A 26195-nucleotide genomic window follows, 5' to 3' on the forward strand; every position below is an offset into this window, starting at 1 on the left:
AGATAGGCAGCTGGGGGTACTGACAGAAGGGAAGGCAGATTGGGGGAGGTGGTAGTCAGATGCAAAACACTGGTGAGGAGGGAAGGGTTGAAAGGAAAGAGAGGATAAACAGGAGGAAAAACAGGATGGAGGGAAATACACAGTTAGTAATTATAACTGAATGTGAATGGGATGAACTCTCCCATAACGCAGAAGCAGACAGCAGAGTGGATTAAAAACCAGGTCCTATAATATGTTGTCTACAAGAAACACACTTGAAGCAGAGAGACATACACACAAAGTAAAGGTGAGGGGATGGAAAAAAATCTGTTATGCTTCAGCTGAAATAAAGAAAGCAGGGGGTAGCAATCATGACCTCAGACAAAAGAAAAAATAGATCTAATTAAAAGAGATAAGAAAGGAAACTATATCTTGCTAAAAGGTACCATAGACACTAAACATATATGTTCCAAGTGGTATAGCATCTAAATACTTGTAGTTGAAGTTAAGTGAGTTACAGAAGGAAACAGATAGCAAAACTATACCAGTGGGAGACCTCAACTTTCCCCTCTCAGAACTAGATAAACCTAACCACAAAATAAACAAGAAAGAGGTTAAGAAGATGAATAGAATTTTAGGAAAGTTAGATATGACAGACCTCTGGAGAAAACTGAAGGGGGATGGAAAAGAATGTATCTTTTTCTCAGTGGTATATGACACCTACACAAAAACTCACCCAAAAATTCCACAAGGAAATGCAGAAAAGCAGAAATACTAAATGTACCTTTTCACATCATAATGCAATAAAAATTACACTCAATATAAGGTAATAGAAAGAGATTAAAAATTATTTGGAAACTAAATAATCTAATACTAAAGATTAGGTGGGTCAAAGAACAAACAACAGAAATAATCAATAACTTCAATAAAGAGAATGACAACAATGAGACAACACACCAAAATTTATGGGATGCAGCCAAAAGCATTAGGGGAAAATTTCTTTCTTTTCTTTTCTTTTCTTTTGGTGAGGCAATTGGGGTTAAGTGACTTGCCCGGGGTTAAGTGACTTGGCCAGGGTCACACAGCTAATAAGTGTCAAATGTCTGAGGTCACATTGGAACTCAGGTTCTCCTGACTCCTAGGCCAGAGCTCTATTCATTGTGCCACCTAGCTGCCCCTGGGAAAATTTATTTCTCTAAATTCTAACATCAACAAAATAGTGAAAGAGTAGATCAATGAACTGAGTATACAACTAAAAAAAAAAAACCTAGAAAAACAAATTAAAAATCCCTAATTAAGCACCAAATTGGAAATTCTGAAAATCAAAATTGAGATTAATAAAACTGAAAGAAAACTATTGAGCTAATAAATAAAACTAGGGGCTGATTTTACAGGGGCAAAAACCCAATATGATAGATAAACCATTGGTTAATTTGATTTAAAAAAAAAAGAAAACCAAATTTCCAGTATCAAAAATGAAGAGGGTGAATTCACCACCAATGAAGAGGAAATTAAAACCACCATTATAAAATATTCTGCCCAACTATATGCCAATAAATCTGATAATTTAAGTGAAACAAATGGATAGTTATAAAAATATAAATTGTCTAGATCAACAGAAGAGAAAATAAACACTTAAATGCCCATCTTAGAAAAATAAATTGAACAAGCATCAATGAAGTCCCTAAGAAAAAATCCCCAGGACCAAATGGGTTCACAAGCAAATTCTATCAAACATTTAAAGAACAATCAATTCTAGTACTATATAAACTATTTGTAAAAACAAGGGGAAAAGGAGTCGTACTAAATCTTTTTTTTTTGTGACAGAAATATGGTGTTGATACCTAACCCAGGAAGAACTAAAATAGAGAAAGAAAACAACAGATCAATTTCCCTAATGAAAATTGATGCAAAAAATTTAAATAAAATACTAGCAAAGAGATTACAGCAATATATCACAAGGATCATAAACTATGGCCAGGTGGGATTTATAACAGGAATGCTGGGCTAATTCAGTATCAGGAAAATTATCACCATAATTGACTGACTATATCAATAACAAAACCAACAGAAATCATATGATGTATCTCAACAGATGCAGAAATTTTTATTTTTTTATTTTTATTTTTTTACTTTTAGGCAATTGGGGTTAAGTGACTTGCCCAGGGTCACACAGCTAGTGTCAAGTGTTTGGTCTGAGGCTGCGTTTGAACTCAGGTCCTCCTGACTTCAGGGCTGGTGCTCTATCCACTGCGCCACCTAGCTGCCCCCCAGAAATTTTTTTTAACAAAATATAGCACCCATTTCTAATAAAAAAAAAACACTAGAGAGCATAGGAATAAATGGAGTTCTCCTTAAAATGATGTGTAATATCTATCTAAAACTATTAGCATTATCTGTAATAGGGATAAGCTAGAAGCCTTCCCAATAAGATCAGGGTGAAGCAAGGATGACCATTATCACTGTCATTAGTCAATACTGTACTAGAAATGTTAGTTATAGCAATAAAAGAAAAAGAACAGGAATCAGAATGTGCAATGAGGAAACAAAACTATCACTCTTTGCAGATAATCTGATAGCATATTTACAGAAACCTAGAGAATCAACTAAAAAACTACTTGAAATAATTAACAACTTTAACAAAGTTGCAGGATATAAAATAAACCCATATAAATCATCATCATTTCCATATATTGCCAACAAAGCTCAGCAGCAAGAGACAGAAAAAGAAATTCCATTTAAAATAACTGTAGCCTCTATGATTTAGACATAAAGGGTGATGCTATAAGCAAATTAGGAGAGCAAAGAATAGTTTATTTGTCAGATCTATGGAGAACGGAAGAATTTATGACCAAACAAGAGACAGAACATTATGAAATGCAAAATGGATAATTTTTATTACATTAAATTAAAAAGTTTTTGCACAAACAAAGCCAATGCAACCAAGATTAGAAGGGAAGAGGAAAGCTGGGAAACAATTTTTACAGTGTCTCTGATAAAGGCCTCATTTCATATATATATACACATATATATGTATATGTATGTGTGTGCGTGTGTGTATACACACATATATACATATATGTATACACACACACACATATATGTATGTATTTGACTGAGAACTGAGTCGAGAACTGAGAAATGAGTCAAATTTATAAGAATATAAGTCATTCCCCAATTAATAAATGGTCAAAGGAGATGAACAGGTGGGTTTCAGATGAAGAAATTAAAGCTATCTATAGTCATATGGAAAAAAATGCTCTAAATCACTATTGATTAGAGAAATGTAAATGAAAACAAGTCTGAGGTACCACATCACACCTATCAGATTGGTTAACGTGACAAAACAGGAAAATGATAAACACTGGAGAAGATGGGAAAACTGGCACACTAATAAACTGTTGGTAGAGTTGTGAACTGATCCCACCATTCTGGAGAGCAATTTGGAACTATGCCCAAAGGGTTATAAAACTGTGCATACACTTTGATTCAGCAATACTACTTCTAGGTCTGTATTCCTAAGAGATCATAAAAAAAGGGGAAAAGGACCCACATATACAAAAATATTTATAGCAGCTCTTTTTGTGGTAGCAAAGAAACAGAAATTGAGGAGATGCCCATCAACTGGGGAATGGCTGAACAAGTTGTGGTATATGAATGTAATGGAATATTATTATTCCATAAGAAATGATGTGCAGGCGGATTTCAGAAAAACCTGGAAAAACTTACATGAACTGATGCTGAGTGAAGTGAGAAGAACCAGGAGAACATTGTATACAGTAACAGCAATGTTGTGCAGTGACCAAATTTGATAGGCTTAGCTCTTTTCAACAATGCAATGATTTAAGATAATTCCAAAAAGACTAAAGATGGAAAACGCTATCCATATCCAGAGAAAGAATTATGGAGTCTGAATGCAGATTGAAGCATATTATTTATTCTTTTTTTTTCTTTCTCGTAGTTTTCCCTTTGGTTCTGATTCTTCTTTACAACATGACTAATGTGAAAATATGTTTAATACAATTATACATGTATAGCCTATATCAGATTACATGCTGTCTTGGGAAGGGGGAAAGGAAGAGGGGGAAAATTTAGAACTCAAAATCTTATAAAAGTGAATGTTGAAAACTAACAACAAAAAAGACAACAGGGATTATACAGAAAAAAAGTATAGACAATAAAAATACTTGGGACTCTACTTGCCAAGACAAAACCAGGAACTATATGAATATGATTACAAAATACTTTTCATGCAAATAAAGTCAGATCTAAACAACTGGAAAAATATCAATTGCTCATGGGTAAGCAGAGCCAATGTATTAAAAATTACAATTCTACCTAATTTATTTATTCAGTGCCATACTAAACTACCAGAAAACTATTTTGTACTGCTAAAAAAATTTATCTGAACGAATAAAAGGTCAAGAATATCAAGGGAATTAATGAAAAAATGCAAAGGAAGGTGGCCTAGCCATACTAGATCTCAAACTATATTATAAAGCAGCAATCATCAAAACTATCTGGTACTGGATAAGAAATAGAGTGGTGGATCAGTGGAATAAATTAAGTTCATAGGACACAGAAATAAATGCCCATATCCAGTGTTATCCAATGTTTCATAAATCCAAAGACCTCACCTTCTGGCATAAGAACTCACTGTTTGACAAAAACTGCTGGGAAAACAATAAGGCAAAAATTAGGTATAGACCAATATCTTACACCATATGCCAAGATAAAGTCAAAATGGATACACTGTTGTTGTTGTTCGTCCTTTGTTCTCGAAGAGGACCATGACATCAGGAAGGTGATGCCATCACTTGCAAGTGAATTGGATTTAAGTAAGGGAGGACTGCGCAAAGTCACCAGCCTCACTTTCTCCTCTGGAGCCATCTGGGTCCCGTGCATGATATAGATCAGGATGACTGGAGATGTTCCTGGAGCAGTGGGATACCATGGCCTTTTTAAGCTAAGGTCTCTCCCAGGCCATGATTTAGACATAAAGGGTGATACCATATGCAAATCAGGAGAGCAAGGAATAGTTTATCTGTCAGATCTGTGGAGAAGGGAAGAATTTTTGACCAAACAAGATAGAAAGCATTATGGGAAATAAAATGGATAATTTTGATTATATTAAATTAAATAGTTTTTGCATAAAACCAATGCAACTAAGATTAGAAGGAAAACAGAAAGCTGAAAAACAATTTTTACAGCAAGTGCCTTTGATAAAGGCCTCATATCTCAAAGATATGAAGAACTGAGTCAAATTTATAAGAATACACATCACTTCCCAATAGATAAAATGGTAGAAGGATATGAACAGGCATTTTTCAGATGAAGATTTCAAAGTTATCTATAAGCATATACAAAAAATGTTCTAAATTAATATTGATTAGAGAAAGGAAAATGAAAACAACTCTAAGGTACCACCTCACACCTATCAGATTGGCCAGTATGACAGAAAAGGAAAACGATAAATGTAGGAGAGAATATGGGAAATTTGGCACACTAATGCACTGTTGCTGGAGTTGTGAACTGAACAATTATTCTGGAGAGTAATTTGGAACTATGCCTAAAGAGCAACCAAACTGTGCATACCCTTTCACCCAGCAATACCACTACTAGGTCTGTAACCCAAAGAGATTATAAAAAAGGGAAAAGGACCTACATGTGCAACAATATTTATAGTAGCTCTTTTTGTGGTAGTAAAGAATCAGAAATTGAGAGCATAGTCATCACTTGGGGAATGGCTGAACAAGTCATAGTATATGATTATGAGGGAATATTATTGTGCTGTAAGAAATGACAAGCAGGATGATTAAAAAAAAAAACCCTGCAAAGACTAACTTCATGAACTGATGCAAAATGAAGTGAGCAGAACAAGAACATTGTACACAGTAACAGCAATACTGTGTGATGATCAACTATGAATAACTTAGCTGTTCGCAGCAATCCAATCATCCAAGACAATTCCAAAGGAACTCATAATGGAAAATGCTATCCATATCCAGAGAAAGAAGTGGTGTGGTCTAAATGCAGATTGAATCATACCATTTTCACTTTATTTGTGTGTGTGTGTGTGTGTGTGTGTGTGTGTTGTTGTGTGTGTTTCTTTGTCTGTTTCTTCTTTCACAACATGACTAATATAGAAATAGGTTTAAGTGATTACACATATATAACCTATATCAAATTGTTGACCATTTTAGGAAGGGGGGAAGGAAGGGAAGGAGAAAATTTGGAACTCAAAATTTTTAAAAAATCAATGTTAAGAATTGTCTTTACACATAATTGGAAAAAATAAAATACTATTAAAGTAAAAAACAAAAACAAAAACTCCCCACTAGCAATCTATCATTCCATTATCTTTCTTTCCCTTCTTGGCTGAAGTGCCTGTGAAATCTTTCTATTCTAAGTATTTCTGCTCCCTTGCTTCTCACTTTCTTCTAAACACTTAGAAGTCTGGCTTCCAATCCCACCATTCAACTAAAACTGGTCTCTGCAGTCACCAAGGATGTTTACCAGTGATTTTTTAATTGCCAAATCTAATGACCTTTTCTCAATCCTCATTTTTCTTGATCTCTCTGCAGACTTTGACACTGTTGATCACTCTTGCCTTCTGGGTACTCTCTCCTCCTCTGTATTTTTTTTGGGTGACTATTCTTTCCTCATTTTTCATATTTCCTGGTTATCCTTACATCTGTCTGACAACTCCTCAGCTTCCTTTGCTGGATCTTTAACCAAGTTACACTCCCTAATCACGACACTCCCCATGGCTCTGTTCTGGGCCCTCATAATCTCTCTCCTGGGCTTTAGTCCCACATTACCAACTGCCTTTTTGGAATTTCCTATTATATGTTCCGTATGCAACTCAAAAGTCAACATAGCCAAAACACAACTTAACCATCTTTCTGCTCCAAACCCTCCCACTTCCCAACTTTCCCACTGCTGTTGAGGGTGTCACACTATTCTTATCACTTAGGCTTGCAACTTTGGTATCATTCTTGACTCCTTACTCTTACCCATCCCATATATCCAATCTATTATAAAATTATCATTTTTGCTTCCACAATACATCATATATATATATGTGTGTATATATGTGTGTGTACACACACACACACACACACACACACACACACACACACACACATATTCCCATTCCTCCACTCACCAACTACCACCCCTGAATAGGTCCTTATCAGTTTCCACCTAGACAACAGCTACTTTATAACTGGTTTCCCTGGCTCAAGTTTCTCTCCAGTTTGATTTCATCCTCCAACCAGATGCCAACGTGATTTTCTTAAAGTGTAGGTCTGAGAATATTACTCTCCTACTCAAACTCTAATGACTGCCTATTACTTCCAGGATCAAATATAATCTACCCTGATTAGCTTCTTAAGCCTTGTCTACATTTCCAGACTTCTTATACTTTAATCCCCTCCACACACTTTACAGGCCAGTAACACTGGCCTATTCATGAACATGAAATTCCATCTCCCAACTCTGTACTTTCCTCATACCTGCAGTACATTACTTTCTCAGTCCAGACTCTTAGGTCTTCTGGCTTCCTTCAAGACTCATCTCAAACCTCATCTTCTATAGGAGGTCTTTTCCATTCATTCCCTTCCTTACTATCCCCACCTCTGCTGCTAGTTCTCTCCCACAGAGATCACCTTCCATTTACATTACTGTCCCTCTTGCTGTTTCTTGAAAAAGACTTTTTATCTCCTAACTGCAGGCATTGTCACTGGCTGCCCCTCATGCTCTCCTCTCTTCACGTCCAACTCCTAGATTCCTTGGCTTCCTTCAAGTCCCAGCAAAAATCCAACCTTTTACAGGAAGCCTTTTCTGATCCCTCTTAATTCTAGTGTCTTTCCCCTTTGTTCATTATTTCAAATTTATTCTGTATATAATTTGTACATAGTCGAGGTCTCTCTAAAGAACTTTGGTATTGATTGTGAGACATGAGGAGACACTGGCATAGGATTATCCAGTGGCATTCCCACATCAAAGAAGGCACTGTGCTCTATGAGCAAAGCAGAACTGCAGAAGGTTAAAAGAAATGTGAGATGTGCACAGAGACCTCTCCTTCCCAAATGGTCATATGGATTATTCGTGCCTCACTTGTGGTATAGCCTTCCAAGCTCGTATTGGTATGATCAGCCAGAGTCACACACATTGTACATTGACCCTGATGTTGTGACATTATTTTGGTTCTCTTTGAGCAAGAAAGACAAACAACAATAATTGTTTGCATGTTGACTCCCCCATTGGTGAGCAGGGACTATATCTGCACCTTTCTTTATATCCCTAGCACTTACACAGTGCCAGGCATATAGGAGTTTAACAAATGTTTACTAAGTGATTGTATGTACATACTAAATGCATGTTGTCACTTCCATTAGAATGCAAAATCCTTGTGGGCAGGGACTGCTTTTTCTTTGCTTTAGCATGGTGATTAGCACACAGGAAATAAATATTTGATGACTGAGCTTTGCAGCAATAATCCACATATGCTTTTTCTTTAAATTAATGCCAACACTTCTTTCCCTTCTTTGCAGAGGAGGATATAGATGTGCAATATAGTACACAGTCAGTTTGGTTGATGGGTTTGATGATTTTTGCTGAATTGATTATAAAATTTTTATTTTGGGTGAGCTAGAGAAATATATTTGAAAATGAAGGTAATGTAAAAACAAAATTTAAAATATATTACTACCAGGCCAAAAAAACAAAAAACAAAAAAACAAAGGTAATATACAACCAACCTACCTTTCTTTAAAACAGAAAAGATGCACTTAGAAAGTCACATTAAGAAGTCTCAGAGATATGGAAATAGTCTTTAAAAAATACTTTCTTTCAAGCTTTGGTTCTTCATTTTAGAATAAAAGAATCTCAGACGTGGAATAGACTGTGGAGAACATCTGGTTCAATACTTACCTGAATTATAAGCATCTTCTTTCTCTCTCTCTCTGTGTGTACATATATCTTGATAAATTCTTTTCTATGACATCATGGAAGTTCTGAGACATCCTTTGGTTCTATTTTCTGATTCAAAAGTGGATGTCTGTTAATTGTAGTTATTTTTTTATATGAACATCTCATTTCAAGCAAGAAAGGATCTTAGAGATCATTAATTTCAAGCTGGAAAGGATTGTGGAGATCATATAATTCAACCCCATCATTTTAAAGGGAGGGAAACTGAAGCCTCAGGAGGTTGAATGACTTGCCCATAGTCATACAGGATGTGAACTAAGGTCTTATGATACTAAGTTCAGTGATTTCTATACTACATTACTTGTCACAATTACTGAAACACTATAATATTGCAACACAGAATAAGTTAGATTTAATAAAAATAAAACTTAATAGGAAAAAGGAGGAAATGAGAGGGAAGAGGAAAAAGACTCAAAAATGTATATCTGATCACCTTCCTAGTGAAGAGTACTAGAGCACCAGTAGTAAAGGTAAAAAGGTGGAGGCAAATCTAGTTTTTCTTCTTTTAAGTTCATGAAATTGTTTTCTGAATGTAGCGACTGAACTGGAGGTTTGCAATAACTGAATCCTTTGATTCCAAATCCTCTGCTTTTTCTACTATCCCACACTGATGCCAGGCTTTTTATATATATGATTCCAGATTTCTAGAGATCACTAAGGACAGAATTGTGGTATATTAAGAATTGGGGAAAAAACCCGAATAATTAGAAACTTCCTAACAATTAAGAGTCAAGTCAAGAGAAGAGGCATTTATTAAATACTTACTACACGTCAGGCACCATGCTAAGCACTAGAAATACACAGAAAAACAGAAGCGATTCCTGCTTTCAAGGAGCTCACAATCCAATGCGGAAGATAACACATAAACAACTATGTACAAACAAGATATGTATAGGATAATCACAGAGGAGAGGCACTAGTGGAGGGGAGGTCAGGAAAGGCTTCTTACAAAAGGTGTGGTTTTAACTCAGAATTGAAGGAAGCCAGAAGGCAGAGATGAAGGAGAGAATTCCAGGCATGTAGGACAGCCAGTGAAAACACATGAAGCCCGCAGATGGATTGTCTTGTTTGAGGGAAAACAAGGAGGCTAGTATCACTGGAATGCAGAGTATAGAGAGGGGAGTAAGAAGACTGGGAAGGTTGGAAGGGGCTGGCTGTTCTGAAAGGCTTTAACAGCCAAAGAGAGGATTTTATATTTGATCCTGAAGGTAATAGGAGCCCACTGGAGTTTACTGGATAGGATGGTGACATGATAAGACTTGCACTTTATGAAGATCACTTTGAATGTAGTGGGGAGAGTCTTAAGACAGAGCAACCAACCAGAAAGCCATTGTAAGAACAGTCCAGGGATAAAATCATAAGGTCCTTCAATAAGGTGGTGGCAGTGTTAGAGGAGACAAGGAGACTTATGTAAGCAATATTACAAAAGTGAAATCGACAGAACTTAGCAACTGATTGGATATATGGGTGTGTGTGTGTGTGTGTGTGTGTGTGTGTGTGTGTGTGTGTGTAGGGGAGAGGGAAGAGTCAAGGATGATATCTAGTTTGTGGGCCTTGGTGATTGGGAAGATGGAGGTACCCTTAGTAGTGACCGAGAAGTTAGCAAGAGGGGAGGGCTTAGGGGAAAACATAATGAGTTCAGTTTTGGAGACAAATTTGGGGTATCTGAGATATCCAGTTTGAGATGTCTAATAAATAGAAAACTGAAGATGTGAAGTTGGAGGTCAGGGGTGAGGTCTGGGCTGGATAAGCAGTCTTGAGAATCACTGGCAGATAGATGAGCTGATGAGATCAAGCGAAATAGTTAATGATCATTACCTGGATAAAACTCCAGCAAAGGAAACAGGGAAGGAGCAGTCAAATATGTGGAAAGAGATTCATGGGAGGGTCGTGTCAAGAAAACCAAGAGAGAGAACATCAAGAAGCAAAGAGTGATAAACAGTGGTCAAAAAGGATGAAGCTGGGGAGGATTCTGAGAAGATGACAGAGCAAATCAGAAAACTTTCAGAGTAGATCAGAAAAAACTTTCGGTTCTCCAAATTTTCTCCACAAAAAAAAAAAATTGCCTCAGAGTGAGCTTAAAGCAGCAGAAATAAATAGGAGTTGGTGTAAACCGGTTTCCTCCTAAGACAACTTGAGAAGACCCTAGGAAAGACTCAAATCTCTTCAGAGTTGGCCTGAGTGAAGTGCAAATACCTCTAGGTTGACTCCATTGAATCAACCATCAACAAGTCCTGGGGGTAGGTGGACTGGAGATAGCCACAGCCTCAGGAACTTTCACCTCATGGAGAGTGTGTGGGTCTGACAGCTGAGTGGGAGAAGACTGAAGAATCTCCTACTTCCACCAAGCACAGCTGCGCTGACCTAACATAGTCCCAGGTCGTGGCTACAGGGGAGAAAGAACTAGTAGGAACAGCATCTGGTGAGTACTGTAGCAGAAGGATGGGGACCTGGTTGGCTGTGGGTACTTGCAGAAGAACAGAGTCCCTGGGTTCAGTTCCAGGGCAGAGAGGACAGCTGTAGTTTGCAGTCACCAGAGTGACCACAGGAAGTAAGATCATTTGTGGGATAGTGTGGCTGGGGGGTCCTAGCCATGGCTTAGGGGTGGAGAGGAGTGCCCAAGATTGGTACCCAAAAATAACAGTAAAAAGACTTGAGGGTTGGGGCATCATTCCCCACACTTTGAGACTAGAACTTGATTATAATAATAGCTGCTAAAAACAAAATAAAAATAAAACATGAGTAAGCAAAGGAGAAAGAACTTAACCACAGATAGCTACTACAGTGATAGAGAAGATCTGGGTTCATATTCAGAAGAAGATAGTGGAACTTAACAAGCCACCCCTTTTTTAAATGAGAAATGTCAAATGGTCCCAAGCCCCAAAAGGATTCTTGGAAGAACTTAAAATGGACTTTAAAAATGAAATAAGAGAGATTGAAGAAAAACTAGGGAAAAAAAGGAAAATCAAGGAAATTATAAAAGAAAGTAAACCAACCAGAAACAGAGAATCAAAAACTTAAGGAAGAAAAGAATTCCTTGAAAACTTGAACTAGGCAAGGGAAATCTAATGACATCATAAGACATCAAGAAATAAAAGAAATCAAAAGAATGAAAAAAATAGAAGAAAATTTGAAACATTTCATCAGAAAAACAGCTGATTTGAAGAACAGATTAAGGAGACACAATAAAAGAATAGCTGGACTACCTGAAAGTTACAATTTAAAAAAAAAAGAATCTTGATATAATATTACAAGAAATTATAAAGGAAAATTCTAGAAAAAGAAGGCAAAGTAGGAATAGAAAAATCCACCAATCACCACCTGAAAGAGATCCCAGGAGGAAAACTTACAGGAATACCATAGCCAAGTTTCAAACCTCCCAGGTTAAGGAGAAAATATTGCAAGCAACAAGAAAAAACCGATTTAAATATTGTGGCGCTACATTATGGATTACACAAGAACTAGAAGCTACTATGTTGAAGGATCATATGGGTCTTGGAATACTATATTTCAGAGAGCAAAAGAGCTAGAGTTACAACCAAGGGTAACTTACTCAGCAAAGTTAAGTATAATCCGGAATGGAAAACAAATAAACAAACAAAAGGACATTTAACAGACTGAAGGACTTTTAGATTTTTGTGACAAAAACCCCAAAACTTAATGGAAAATTCAACATATAAGATCCAGGAGAAATATAAGGTAAACATTAAAGATCAATTATAAGGCACTCAATAAGGTCAAACTGATTACTCCTTATATGTGAAAATGTTATCACTATTCATGACTGTCATCATTATTACTTGGATAGTTTGAAAGAAAGGCTTGGGCTGAGCAATGTATGACGGGGTGATTCTAAGGAAAGATTAAAAAGGAGTAATTATCAAGGTATGAAAGGAAGAACTGATACAGAAGAAGCAAGCGGAGAAGAGGGCGGGTAGTGCTGGAACCTTATTCCCCTCAGAAATAGGTTAAAGAGGGAACAACATATATATCAAGAAGGGTAAAAACGTTTTCTAAATTTAGAAAGAAAAAAGAGCACAAGGGGATAGGGTGGGGGAAAAAGATAAAGGTGGGACTCCTAGAGGGGTGGGTAGCTTAAAAATAGGAGGGCAAGGTACAGGGTAGAATTAGAGGAGTGAGGAAGTATAGCGTAAATAGGATGAGAAGGACAGTGAGGAAAAACAGGAAGAAGTGAAATATACAACAGGTAATTATAGCTTAGAATGTGAATGGGATAAATGTATACATAAAACAAAAATGCAGATTAAACATCTGAATTCAACAGTACAGCACTTTTAGGAAACACAATAAAAATGAGAGACACACAAAGATAAAAATAAAAGGCTGGAGTAGAATTTATTATGTAAAAAAAGTAGGAATAGTAATCATGATCTCAGACAAAGTTAAAGCTAAAATATATTTAATTAAAAGAGAAAAATAGGGAAACTACACTATGTGTCACCAATATTATTCAATATTGTTTTGGACCATTTAAAATAACTAGACAGTATAACATACCTCAGAATATACCCCCCAAAACAGATACAGAAAACATACGAACATAAACACAAATAAAAGCAGATTCAAATAATCAGATTAATATTTATTGCTTGTGGGTAGTGGATACATAAAGCCAATATAATAAAAATGACTTAACCTAATACATTTATTCAATTCCATCCCAATTAAATTACTAAAAATTATTTTACTGAGTTAGAAAAAACAATAAAGTTAATTTGGAAGAACACAAGGTCAGGAATTTCAAAGAAACTAGGGGAAAAAGATGTAAAGGAAGATTTGGCAATATCAGATCTTAAACTAGATTATATGGCAGGGACATTGTTGAAGTGTAAACTGGATAATTTCAATTATTTTACATTAAAATTTTCTTGTATAAATAAAACCAATGTAGCCAAGAAGAGAAGAAATGCAGAAAATTGGGGGGAAAAAATTTTCATAGACAATCTCTCAGAAATGATGTGATTATGTTGGAATACTGCTGTGGTGTAGGAAATGATGAACTGATTGATTTAGAAAAACATGGAAAGACTTGGATCTATGAAGGAAGATGCTATCCACCTTCAGGGAAACAGATGACAGGTGGAAATAAATATCATATGGTCTTACACATATGTATATGAGTGTATATGTGTATATATGCATGTTCGTAAGTATCTATATGTATCTATACGTATATGTATACACATAAACATACACACACACACATACACATCTGTGTCCAGTTGTAGCCTTTTCTAGGGCAGGGAGGAAAAAAAACGAAGTAAAAAGTGCACAATAGAGAGTAAAAGAAAACCTAGAAAGAAGCAAAGAAAAGCTATATAGCTTGGAAAACAATGTGCAGTATTTATTAAATAGATTTTCTTGAAATGGAAATTTATTGTTTTATATTGAATCCTTTATGTTCTGCTGTGTACATGGCAATGCTCTTTTTTTGTCTTTTCTCGTTTTGTATTTAAGTTTAAAATGAAAAAAAAATTTATAAAAAAAAATGAAGCTATCCTAAAGCAGAATAGTCTACCTTGCAAGATTTCCCTGCTTAGAGGTCTCCAAGCCCTAAAATCTTATTATTCTAATAAAGTAACTGCACAGAGATGAAACATAAGCACTGATGAATATTTTTACAATCAGAATTAAAAACGCTTAATTAATAAATGTGGCTTTGGCAACAACACTGGAGGCTGATGGTAGTGTCTATGAGTTCACAAGCAAAAAAAATGTTGCCCAAAGCACTTATGATAAACCTGGTAGAAACCAAAAACCAAAGTTTCAACTTAATATACCTTAGTAGTATTTTCCCTTTCCTTCCAGTAGTTTTGATAAATACAACAGTGGCAAGTCCTATTTATTCTGAATGGTGAGGGGATAGAATTTTTTGGTTAAATGAATATGCTAGTTCCTGGGTCACAGGATTTTGAGCTGATATGTATGTTAAGAGATCACCTAGAGGCAGCTAGATGGCACAGATAGAGTACCGGCCTGAAGTCAGGAGGACCTGAGTTCAAATCCATCCTCCGACCAAACACTTGACAACTTACTAGCTGTGTGACCCTGGGCAAGTCACTTAACCCCAACTGCTTAAAGAGACAGAGAGAAATCTAGACAGATCACCTAGTTCACTGAAAGCCACCATTCACAGATTTCCATTTTTCAGTCAATTAGAATTCAATGAGCTATGCAACACTAAAAAAAAGTACTAGGTGGAGCCAAGATGGCAGAGTGAAAACAGTGATTTGCTTGAGCTCTCCCTCAAACCCCCCTTCAAATACCTCTTAAAAATGGCTCGATAAACAAATTCTAAAGCAGCAGAACCCACAAAAAGACAGAGTGAAGCAAATTTCCAGCCCAAGACAATGCGGATGGTTGATTAGAAAGGTATATCACACCAGGCAGGGAAAGGAACGCAGTTCAGCATGGGCACACAGGCTGCAGCGAACCTCAGAGGACTGAACTGAGGACAGCTGTGGCAGTTTCCAGACTTCTCAACTCACGAACATTGAAGACAACTTAGAAGGTCAGTGGGAAAAGTCTAGATCCCAGCCGCAAGTACCAAGCATGGCCCCAGGGAGGAGGGCAGCCTTTTGAGCTTCCTGCCCACAGTTTGAGAGGGAATTGGGTGGCTCATCTGAGGGGGATTGCAGAGATCTCTTTGCCAGTGCTGAGGCAGGAATCTCTTTGCCTGTGCTTGGATCTGGGTCACAGTTCTGAGGGGTGGTTCTGGGGCAAGGAGGAGCGCTGGCATGGTGGAGCTTGTAGTGGCTGGGGAGAGAAAATTCTCCTCACAGTTCCAAGACTTTTAGAAAAGACTGCTTGTGGTCATTCATAGACCAGAGCACAGGCCAGGAAAGGAGTAAACACCTTGCCCCTTATCATACCACCTTGGAAGAACTGAAACTGTGTAGGTCCTTAGAAGTATCTCTGAAAACAGCTGTACAAACCCCCGAAGCTTGGGACAGTACATTCTCCACATTGGAAGCAAACTCTTACCTCAACAAAGAGTTTAAAACTCAAGTAACTGGCTGGGATCATGAGTAAACCTCGCAAAAAGAGTCAGACTATATTATCTTACTTTGGTGACAAAGAAGATCAAAATATACAACCCGAAGAAGACAACAAAGTCAAAGCTCCTACATCCAAAGCCTCCAAGAAAAATATGAATTGGTCCCAGGGCTTGGAAGAGCTCAAAAGGGATTTTGAGAAGTAAGAGAAGTAGAGGAAAAACTGGGAAGAGAAATCATGAAAGAAAATCATGAAAAACAGTCAACAGCTTGCTAAAGGAGACCCAAAAAAATACTGAAGAAAATAACACCTTAAAAAAATAGCCTAACCCAAATGGCAAAAGAGGTCCAAAAAGCCAGTGAGGAGAAGAATGCCCTAAAAAGCAAGACTGGCCAAATGGAATAGAAAGTCCAAAAGATTACTGAAGAAAATACTTCCTTAAAAATCAGAATAGAGCAATTGGAAGTTAGTGACTTTATGAGAAATCAAGACACTGTAAAACAAATCCAAAAGAATGAAAAATTAGAAAACAATATGAAATAACTCATTGGAAAAACAACTGACCTGGAAAATAGATCCAGGAGAGAGAATTTAAAAATAACTGGACTATCTAAAAGCCATGATCAAAAGAAGAGCTTAGGCATCATCTTTCAAGAAATTATCAAGGAAAACTGCCCTGATATTTTAGAACCAGAGGGCAAAATAGAAATGGAAAGAACCCACCAATCTCCTCCTGAAAGAGATCCCTAAAGGAAAACTCCTAGGAATATTGTAGCCAAATTCCAGAGTTCCTAGGTCAAGGAGAATATATTACAAGCAGCCAGTAAGAAACAATTCAAGTATTGTGGAAACACAATCAGGATAACACAAGATTTAGCAGCTTCTACATTAAAGGACTGTAGGGCATGGAATATGATATTCCAGAGGGCAAAGGAGATAGGATTACAACCAAGAATCACCTACCCAGCAAAACTGAGTATAATCCTTCAGGGGAAAAAATGGTCATTCAGTGAAATAGAGGACTTTCAAGGATTCTTGATGAAAAGACTAGAGCCGAATTGAAAATCTGACTTTCAAATACAAGACTCAAGTGGAACACGAAGAGGTAAAGAGGAAAGAGACTTATTAAGTCTGAACTGTTTACATTCCTGCATGGAAAGATGATATTTATAACTCATGAGACCTTTGTCAGTATTAGGGTAGTTGGAGGGAAAAAATTATATGTATGTATATATGTATAGACAGATAGATAGATAGAGGGCACAAGGTGAGTTGAAGTTTAAGGGGGTCATATCTGGAGAATAAAATTAAGGGATGAGAGAGAATTATACTAGAAGAAGAAAGGGAGAGGTAGAATGGGGTAAATTATCTCACAAAAAACAGAAAAGAAAAGGGTCTTACAATGGAGGGGAAATGGGGGAGGGTGAGAGGGAATGAGGGAATCTTATTCTCATAGGATTTGGCTTAAGGAGGGAATAACATACACACTCAATAGAGCATGGAGATCTGTCTTACCCTACAGGAAAATAAGGGGAGAAGGGGGCAAGAGAGCAGGAGGATGATACAGAGGAGGGCAGATTGGGAAAGGGGGTAATCAGAAGCAAACACTTCTGAGGAGGGACAGGGTCAAAAGAAAGAATAGAATAAAGGGGGGGGCAGGATAGGATTAAGGGAAAGTTTTTCACAACATGTCTACTATGAAAAGTGTTTTACATAACTGCACACGTATAACCTATTTTGAGTTGCTTGCCTTTTCAGTGAGGGTGGGTGGGGAGGGAGGAAGGGAGAAAATTTGGAACCTAAAGTCTTAAAAACACATGTTTAAAAAAAATGTTTTCACATGCAACTGGGAAATAAGAAATACAGGAAATGGGGTACAGAAATCTACCGTGCCCTACAGGAAAATAGAAGGGGAAGGGGGCAAAAAGAATAAATAAATAGTAAAAAAAAAAAAGAGTACTAGATATAAATTTCTTGCTCTATTATAATTTTGAAGTCACTTTCATATTTCCTGGTCATTAATAATCATTCTGGAGTATAACAGATGTCATCCTTGACTCTTCACTCTCCCCTACACCTTCTCCCCCATATCTAATCAGTTGACAAGTTCCCCAGTATAATCCATCCTCTGCTCAGCTGTCAAACTGATCTTCATAAAGTATACATCACCATCTTATCCAGCAAACTCCAGTGGGCTCCTACTACCTGCAGAATCAAATATAAAATTCTCTCTTTGGCTGTTAAAGCCTTTCAGAACAACCAGCCCCTTCCTACCTTTCCAGTCTTTACTTACTCCCCTCTATATACTCTGCATTCCACTGATACTGGCCTCCTTGTTTTCCCTCAAACAAGACAACCTATCTCCAGGCTCCATGTGTTTTCACTGGCTGTTCCTCATGCCTGGAATTCTCTCCTTCATCTCTGCTACATTTCTCAGTTAAAACCCCGCCTTTTGTAAGAAGCTTATCCTGACCTCCCCTCTGTCAGTGCCTCTCCTCTGTGATTTTCTCCAGTGTATCCTGTACACGTCTTGTTTGTACATAGTTGTTTATGTGTTGTCTACCCCATTGGATTGTGAGCTCCTTGAAAGCAGGGATCAATTCTGCCTTTCTATGTATCCCTACCATGGTAACTGACATGTAGTAGGAACTTAATAAATACTTGTTGATTTGATTTTCAAGGAGAGGCCATTTATCACCTCTCTAGGCAAGCCATTTTACTTTTGGACATCTTTAATTTGTAGCAAGTTTTTATTGACATCAAGTCTAAATTGACTTCATTGCAACTTCTACCCACTGTACATGGTTCTGCCCTCTGTGGCCAAATAGAACAAGCCCAATCCCTCTTCCACATGACAGCCCTTCAAATTTCTGAACACAACTACCAGCTCTCCCTCTGAGGCTTATTTTCTCCAAGTCAAACATTTCAAGTTCTTTCAACCAATAATCATATATCTTGAAACTCAATGCCACTCACCATTCTAGCTGTCTTCTCTTAGAAGCATAATTCTCCATCTTATCAATGTCCTTGTGACACTCTGGTGCCCAGAACTAAACATAATACTCCAAATGAGGTTGAACAAAAAGCAATGTACAGTGGGATGATCACTTCCCTGTACCTGGAAGCTACACTCTTCCTAATATAGCCCAAGACTGCATTAGTTTTTATGACTACCACAGTATACTGATGACTTGTACTAAACTTAGAGTACACTAAACCCCTAGATAATTTTTAATAGAACTGTGGTTTATTTATGCTTCTCACATCTTATATTTGTTCGACTGGTTTTTCTGCACCCAAGAGCAAGACTTTATATTTAATCCCTAATGAAGTCCAACTTATTTGATTAATCCCAATGGTCTAGCTTGTGTGTTTGCTATCTCTCTCAGCTTTCTGATACTGAAAAGTTGAAGAGCATACCATCTATTCCTTTATCTAAATTACTGATAAAAATGTCAAATAGCATAAAGCCAAGTACATTTCTCTGGGGCACTCCACTGGAGATCTGCCATACTGACCATTAAGAACTATTCTTTGAGTCTGGCTACACAACTAGTTCTCAATTTATGACCGTATTATCATCTAAACTATCTCCACAACGATGGCATAAAAATCCTCTTACGTGTAATTTACTCCAATTTCCTCAACATATGGATGAGGAAACTGAGGCTAACAGGAGTGGTATGCCCTAGATCACATAAGCTAATTAGTGGCAGAGAGGCAGAATTCAAACCTAAGTCTCCTGACTTCTTATTCAGTGTTCTTTCCATGAGACTACCATTACCTCTAAGACATCACATCAGTAAGATGTGAAGAAATAAAAGCAAATTCTTCATGATAGAAGGCCTTTATTATAAACCAATGCTGTTCCCTCTCCTCTTTCAACAGTTTCGATAGTTGTAGGTGATGGGTTGAGAGAGGGATACACAGGAGGACTGGACAATTTCTTTTATTACACTGCAAAACGTAAATGACACTGCAGGTATAGTTAGCATTATAGATGAATAGAGAAATACATAAAGCATTTTATATAATCACTTTACCTTTGTGATGAGGAGTCGATACTTCTCAACTAGGTGGTCATTGTTGTGGCATCCTGCAAGAAGCTGCCATACTTCTCCTCGAAGGGCCTCAGGGACACCACTTCTTACTAAGGATGACAACTGCTTTGGTCTTACACTCAGGTTCAGATGCCTGAAAATGAAGCCACAGCTTGTGATTGGGGACTCAAAGTGCAAAAAAGGAAGACAGGCAATACGCAACATAGAACAGAGTTACAAGTATAGAAAACAAAATGTATTCCTGTGAGAATTTAGATTTGTTTATTACAAAGGGCTTTAAGAAAGATCACTCATACCAAAATTCCACAGACGTCCAAACTAAACTTTAAATGACTTTTATAAAGTTTGTTAATCTATTTAGCATAAAATACATAAGCAGGGTTACCAAGAAATACTTCCACAATAAAAGAGGCCAAAGCTAGAATTATTTCAAAGCCCAATGAAACAATATAGTCCAGCTGATAAGAAGTTTAACTTGAAGCTGATCTACATTATCCCCATCTGACATACAATTAAGTACATGACTAGGCATTAAACATTTAAGTTACTACTTTGATACCCAAATAAAATTTACAATGGATTTTCTAAGTACAATTATACAATTTCCTGAGTATAGTCAAACATTAAAAAGCAGGTATCCACAGTCAAGCTTGAACACAACTACAGAGCAATGAAAACCTTGAAGTCATCAACCTGAAGCACGAATCTACTCTCTAACAATGCTGATAAGTACGTATCAACCTCTGTTCTCAAAGATATCTAATGTAATGATCATGCTTTAAGAAATACTCAGCACATAAACATGGCTCTAGATAAACTTCTTTGCTATCATTTTCCAGCATTTGGCTGTCTGTACCAGAGCTTTAGCACTATTGCAATAAACATTATTTTTGTTTATATAAAAAAATCCTTAAAAGTAAAAAAGTTGGAAAGAGAAAGTACAAGTGATTGTAATAACTTATTTTATTTTATTTTGCTTTTTGGTGAAGCAATTGGGGTTAAGTGACTTGCCCAAGGTCATACTGCTAGTAAGTGTCAAGTGTCTCAGGGCAGATGACTCCAAGGCTGGAGCTCTATCCACTGTGCCACATAGCTGCCCCAACAACTTAGTTTATGTTTATAAAGTAACTTCTAGGATTCTCTTATCAAATACATAGGACAGTTAATGAATGTTTGCTAAGTGAATGAATGTTGTTTACCTTATTTTTCAGATCTACAGAATACTTTATATTTGAACTCGTGCATTGTGTTTATCATATAATGTTATGTATTAGTTATCTTTGTAGGTGTCCTCCACTAATTAGTTTGTAAGTTCCTTAAGAGCAGGGATTATGCCTTATCAATGACGCTTTGTATCTCCCCTAAGAGTTGGTACAATTCTCTGCATGCAACAGGTGCTTAATAAATATTTGTTGACTGAATTGTCATGTTACCTACTTACCTGAACATAATTTGGTTTTAATACATTCTCCCAATGTCTCTCTCTTTATTTCTTTCTTTGTACATTATATTTAAATTAGAAGGTAATGTGGTATAGTGGGAAAAGCACTAGATTGGAAAGTTAAGAGACCTGGCCTCAAGCTCCTCCTCTATTATAACCTTACACAAATAATTTCATTTCTTTGGATCCTCATTTTGCTCCTCTATACAATGAAAGGGTCAGAATATGTAATCTTTAAGGCCCTTCCAGCTCTGACCTTCTACAATTCTCTATCTCTCTTTATAGGGATACATATGAAAATTACATTTAAAATTGTGTATAATTTTTCTCGGCTCTGTTTACTTCACTTGTGCTTAATTATTTTTAATAGCTTTGCACAGACAGGATAACATACTGACTCTGTAGCTAGCTGATTATGATACTGTTTATCATAAACAGATGTGGCAGAATGGGAAAATGGTGTGCCACATTTGTAATAGTGAGCTAATTAAGGTTATGAGTTCCTCATCATTAGACGTATTCAGGCAGTGACTGGGTTTGTCAGGAATAATACAATGAAGATTTATAGTTCAGGTAAGCACTGGGCTACATTTTTGCAGGCCCTCCCAAATCTAAGAGTCTATGGGGGCAACTGCCACTGGACTTGACTTCTGTCTTGCCACTGGACTCCAATAACTGGAGGAGAGAGTGAGGCTGATGATTGTGCAGCTCTGCCTCACTTAAATCCAATTCACATGTAAGTCAAGACATCACTCTCATAATGTCATTGGTCCTCTTTGAGAACAAAGGGCACATAACAAACAAGAAGACTGCAGAATTCAGTTCCTTAGGTTAGAAATAATAATGAAAATAAAAATAATTTGTTAATAGCATTTTATGACACTTTGAGGTTTGCAAAGTACTTTACAAATAGTATCTTGTTTTATCCTCACAAAGACCATGAAAGGTAGATGCTATTAACTGAGGCAGTTAAATGACTTGCCCAGGGTCACATAGCTAGTCTGCTGCAAGATATGAACTCGAGTCTTGTTGACTCCGGGTTCAGTGCTCTATCAATGGCTACAAAGCAGTTTGCTCACAAAAATCTTTTGTTACAGTTGAGGAAATGGATGATCAGAGAGGAAAAATGACTTACCCAGTCACATGGATGGTGAATGTAGGTGGTGGCCTTAGAATATGTTTTCTGACTCTAGCACACTTTTCATTATAAAACAGTGCCTCACTAAAATCTGATCAGAGCTTTAGGTGCTACAAACTACACCTCAGTGATTTTAAATCTCTTATTAGGTGAACATCACAAGACTAAATTTGATTTTTAAGACAATTTCAAGATATGAAATATTTTCATGTTTGCCAGCATTAGCCCCTGACATTTCAAAAACTACTCTGAAAACAGAATTTTAACATGAATGTTTTGTCTCCTGGTAAAGCAGGAAAATCAAAATATATTAAACTATTTTGTTTATCAGAGAGTTGGTATGTGGGGAAAGAGGAAGAGAACAGAGATTTTTAAAGTCTGACTTCAGTTTTCTATCATTGGAGACAAACAGTGCCCTATACTACACATAGTGGGTGCTTAGTGAAAAGACTGATGAATGAAATCTGTTAAAAACCAAATACGCAAAGAAACAAAACAAAGCTTCTCTCTGACATTTCCCAGTATACCCTGAAAAGGAACATTTTATTGAAAATGTAAAGTATCATGAGTATTCAAAGCAGATGCTACCAATTTGTAGTTCTAGCCTCCAAGGGCATAGACAACCTATTTTAAATCCTAAGATAGAACAAGATATTATTCAGCAAAAAATAAAGCCAAATGCTCCTAAGTTCCACCTTCCAGGAAAAATCATACCAGAAAGGAAGGGGCTTGTCAAGAACTATTTTTTTTCCCCCAGGTTGGTTGTTTTTTTTCCAATGAGCTTTTCACAATTTCTTCTGTTTAGTTATTCTTTTGATTTTGTTTAGCTGTTTCCTGATGTCTTGTGGAGTCATTAGCTTCTACTTGATCAATTCTAATGTTTAGGTACTTATTTTCTTCAGGGAGCTTTTGTACCTTTTTTTATTTGTGGAGGGGGCGAGACAATTGGTGTTAAGTGACTTGCCCAGAGTCACACAGCTAGTAAGTGTTACGTGTTGGAGGCCGGATTTGAACTCAGATTCTCCTGACTCTAGGGCCAGTGCTCTATCCATTGTACCACTTAGATGCCCCTTGTTAAGAACTTATGTGACCAGTCTAATAACTAGACAGAGGGGAATCAAGAAGAGTTCAAATCACTTTTCTCTTCCCTCTACAAAACATGCACATCTTCTAAAAGTAACTAGATAAAAATATATATTACAATCTCATCATTTTGACTAGTACCATCCTTTCTCATAATATTAAGAGAGAGCTGAAGGAAATTTAATTCTCTTAGAGTAAGTCTGACTGCTGAGGGCAGTGTTTCCTAAACTTGCTTGCAGACCCTTTTCTGTCCCTTCTCATCAATTCAGCTGAAAGGAAATACAGATTAATGAATTTTTAGGGCCAGAAGAACCCTAAGATATCATCCAATCCAGGCCCATTACTTTACTAATGAGAAAAACGAGACTCAGAGGTTAAGTGATTTGTCTGAGGCCATGTGGCCAGGAAATACTAGAAATAAGATTTCAATTTCACTCTCCTGATCTGAGGTCCTGTGTTTTTATACTATACCTAGTTGCTTCTGACTAGGCTCAATTATGCATTCCAAGACTCAATTACTCTGTTAAGGTAAGCATCACAGCATGCAAAATAAATTTCTGAAAGAAAATGGAGGTTATTATCATAAGACTTACCATCTTGACAGCAGTTCTCCCCAAGTTTCGAGAATTTTTTCTGCACATTCTTTGGACACATCCCCTGATCCGCTCAAGAGAGGTTCATCATTATCTTTAACAAACAGAACATAAGGATAGTATGACAAAAGGGCTCATGTTAAGTAGAAAAATGAGCAAGGTACTAATTGAGCTGGTTGGGTCTGATTACAAACTTGTGGGCTCTGACGAGCAATAATATTGGCAATAAATTTGACTTATGGCCTTGTACGTACCCAACTCTGTGTGCATCTAAATATTCTCTATTAGGGAGTTGGAGGGAGAGAGTGGAGTTGTGGGAGAAACATGAGATATAGGGGGAGGTTACTGTCAAAAAGTTCACTATCTTCTCCTATTAAATAGGTAAAAACACAAGATTAAAATGGTACTCAGTTAAATCCTATATCTAAATTATGTCTTCTGATTAACTTCAGGATAATGTGTCACATTTAAAGTTACATTTAAAGTTAGACAAGTCAATGCAATATAATAGTAATAATTAGCATTAATATATTGATTTAAGGGTTCCAAAACGCTTTATAAATATTATCTTATTTTATCCTCACAACAACACTATGGAATGGGTGTTATTATTGTCCTCATTTTATAGATGAAGAACCTACAGTAAACAGAGGTACTGTGGCTTGGCTGGGGCCACACAGCTGTTAGGTGTCTGAAGCCAGATCTGAAATCAGGTCCTTCTGACACTTTGTTTGCCTCAGTTTTCTTATCTGTAAAATGAGGATAACAATAGCACTTACCTCAGTTGTAAGGCTCAAATAGATTAATAACTGTAAAATGCTTTGCAAATCTTAAAGTGTCATATAAATGCTAATTATCATGTTATTTTTATTATTTCAAAACATGTTATTCTCTTGGTATCATTATCAAAAGTAATTATGAAAAACCAGCTATGTAGAGTACCAGCCCTGAAGTCAGGAGGACTTGAGTTCAAATCCAGCCTCAGATACATAACACTCACTAGTTGTGTGACTCTGGGCAAGTCACTTAACCCCAACTGCCTCACCCCCCCCAAAAAAAAAAAGAAAAAGAAAAACCAATCATGTCAGGCACTATAACAGGTACTGATAATATCCTGCTTGCAATGGATTTACATTCTAACAAGGGAGACAACATGTATGTATGTAGGTACATTTTAAATAAAAGCTTGATGTTCTGGGAGAAAAGACACTAAGAGATGGAGGGATTGAGAAAGGCTTCATGGCAAAGGTAGTCCTTAAGCTGAGCCTTGAAGGAAACCAGGGATTCTAGAAGGTGGAAGTGACAAGAGTAGTAGGAAGTAAGGGAGATGAGGGTCATATGAGGAGCAAAGTCACAAGGCTTACAGTTACAAGAAGGCCAGTGTGGCTGGTTGGTAAGGGAAGGGGAGTAATATATAATAACGCTGGTAAGACAGGTTGGGGCTAGTTTGCGAAGGGGCTTTAAAAGCACAACACAGGAGTTTTTATTTGATCCTATAGGTAACAGGAAACCAATGGAATTTACTGAGTGAGGGGGTGACATGTCAGACATGCACTTGAGGAAAATCATTTTAACAGCTATGTGGAAGAAGGATTAGAGAAGGCAGAGATTTAGGCAGGGGTTCTAATTAGGAAGCTACTACAATTGTTCAGATGAGAGGTAAAACGAGTCTGAATCCAGAAGGTGGCTATGTGAGTAGTGAGAAGGGGTCAGAAGGGAGAGATGTTGTGAATGGTGAGACAACAAATTTTGGCAACTGGTTGGATATATGGGCTAGGTGAAAGTGAAGAGTGGAGGATAAAGACAAGACTGTGAACCTAGGATACAAGAAGGATGGCAATGGCCTTGAGAAAAATAAGACAGTTCAGAAAAGGGTAGGGGTTTGGGTA

The 26195-nt window shown here is 37.0% G+C and overlaps 1 protein-coding gene across 5 annotated transcripts in view; it reads right to left on the reverse strand.

Annotated features, from left to right (window-relative positions):
- Positions 1-26195, reverse strand: part of RABGAP1 (RAB GTPase activating protein 1) — a 219971-nt gene that overhangs the window by 92907 nt on the left and 100869 nt on the right. For all 5 annotated transcript variants that reach the window (XM_020967635.2, XM_020967638.2, XM_020967636.2 and 2 more), the window contains 2 exons: positions 24307-24400; positions 20034-20184 (listed from right to left, as the gene is read on the reverse strand). In XM_020967635.2, the coding sequence (XP_020823294.1) occupies positions 20034-20184; positions 24307-24400 (245 nt within the window). The remainder of the gene's footprint in view (positions 1-20033; positions 20185-24306; positions 24401-26195) is intronic.

Source organism: Phascolarctos cinereus, unplaced genomic scaffold, assembly GCF_003287225.1.
Source record: "Phascolarctos cinereus isolate Bilbo 61053 unplaced genomic scaffold, phaCin_HiC Scaffold_2;HRSCAF=192, whole genome shotgun sequence".
Lineage (NCBI taxonomy): Eukaryota > Metazoa > Chordata > Mammalia > Diprotodontia > Phascolarctidae > Phascolarctos > Phascolarctos cinereus.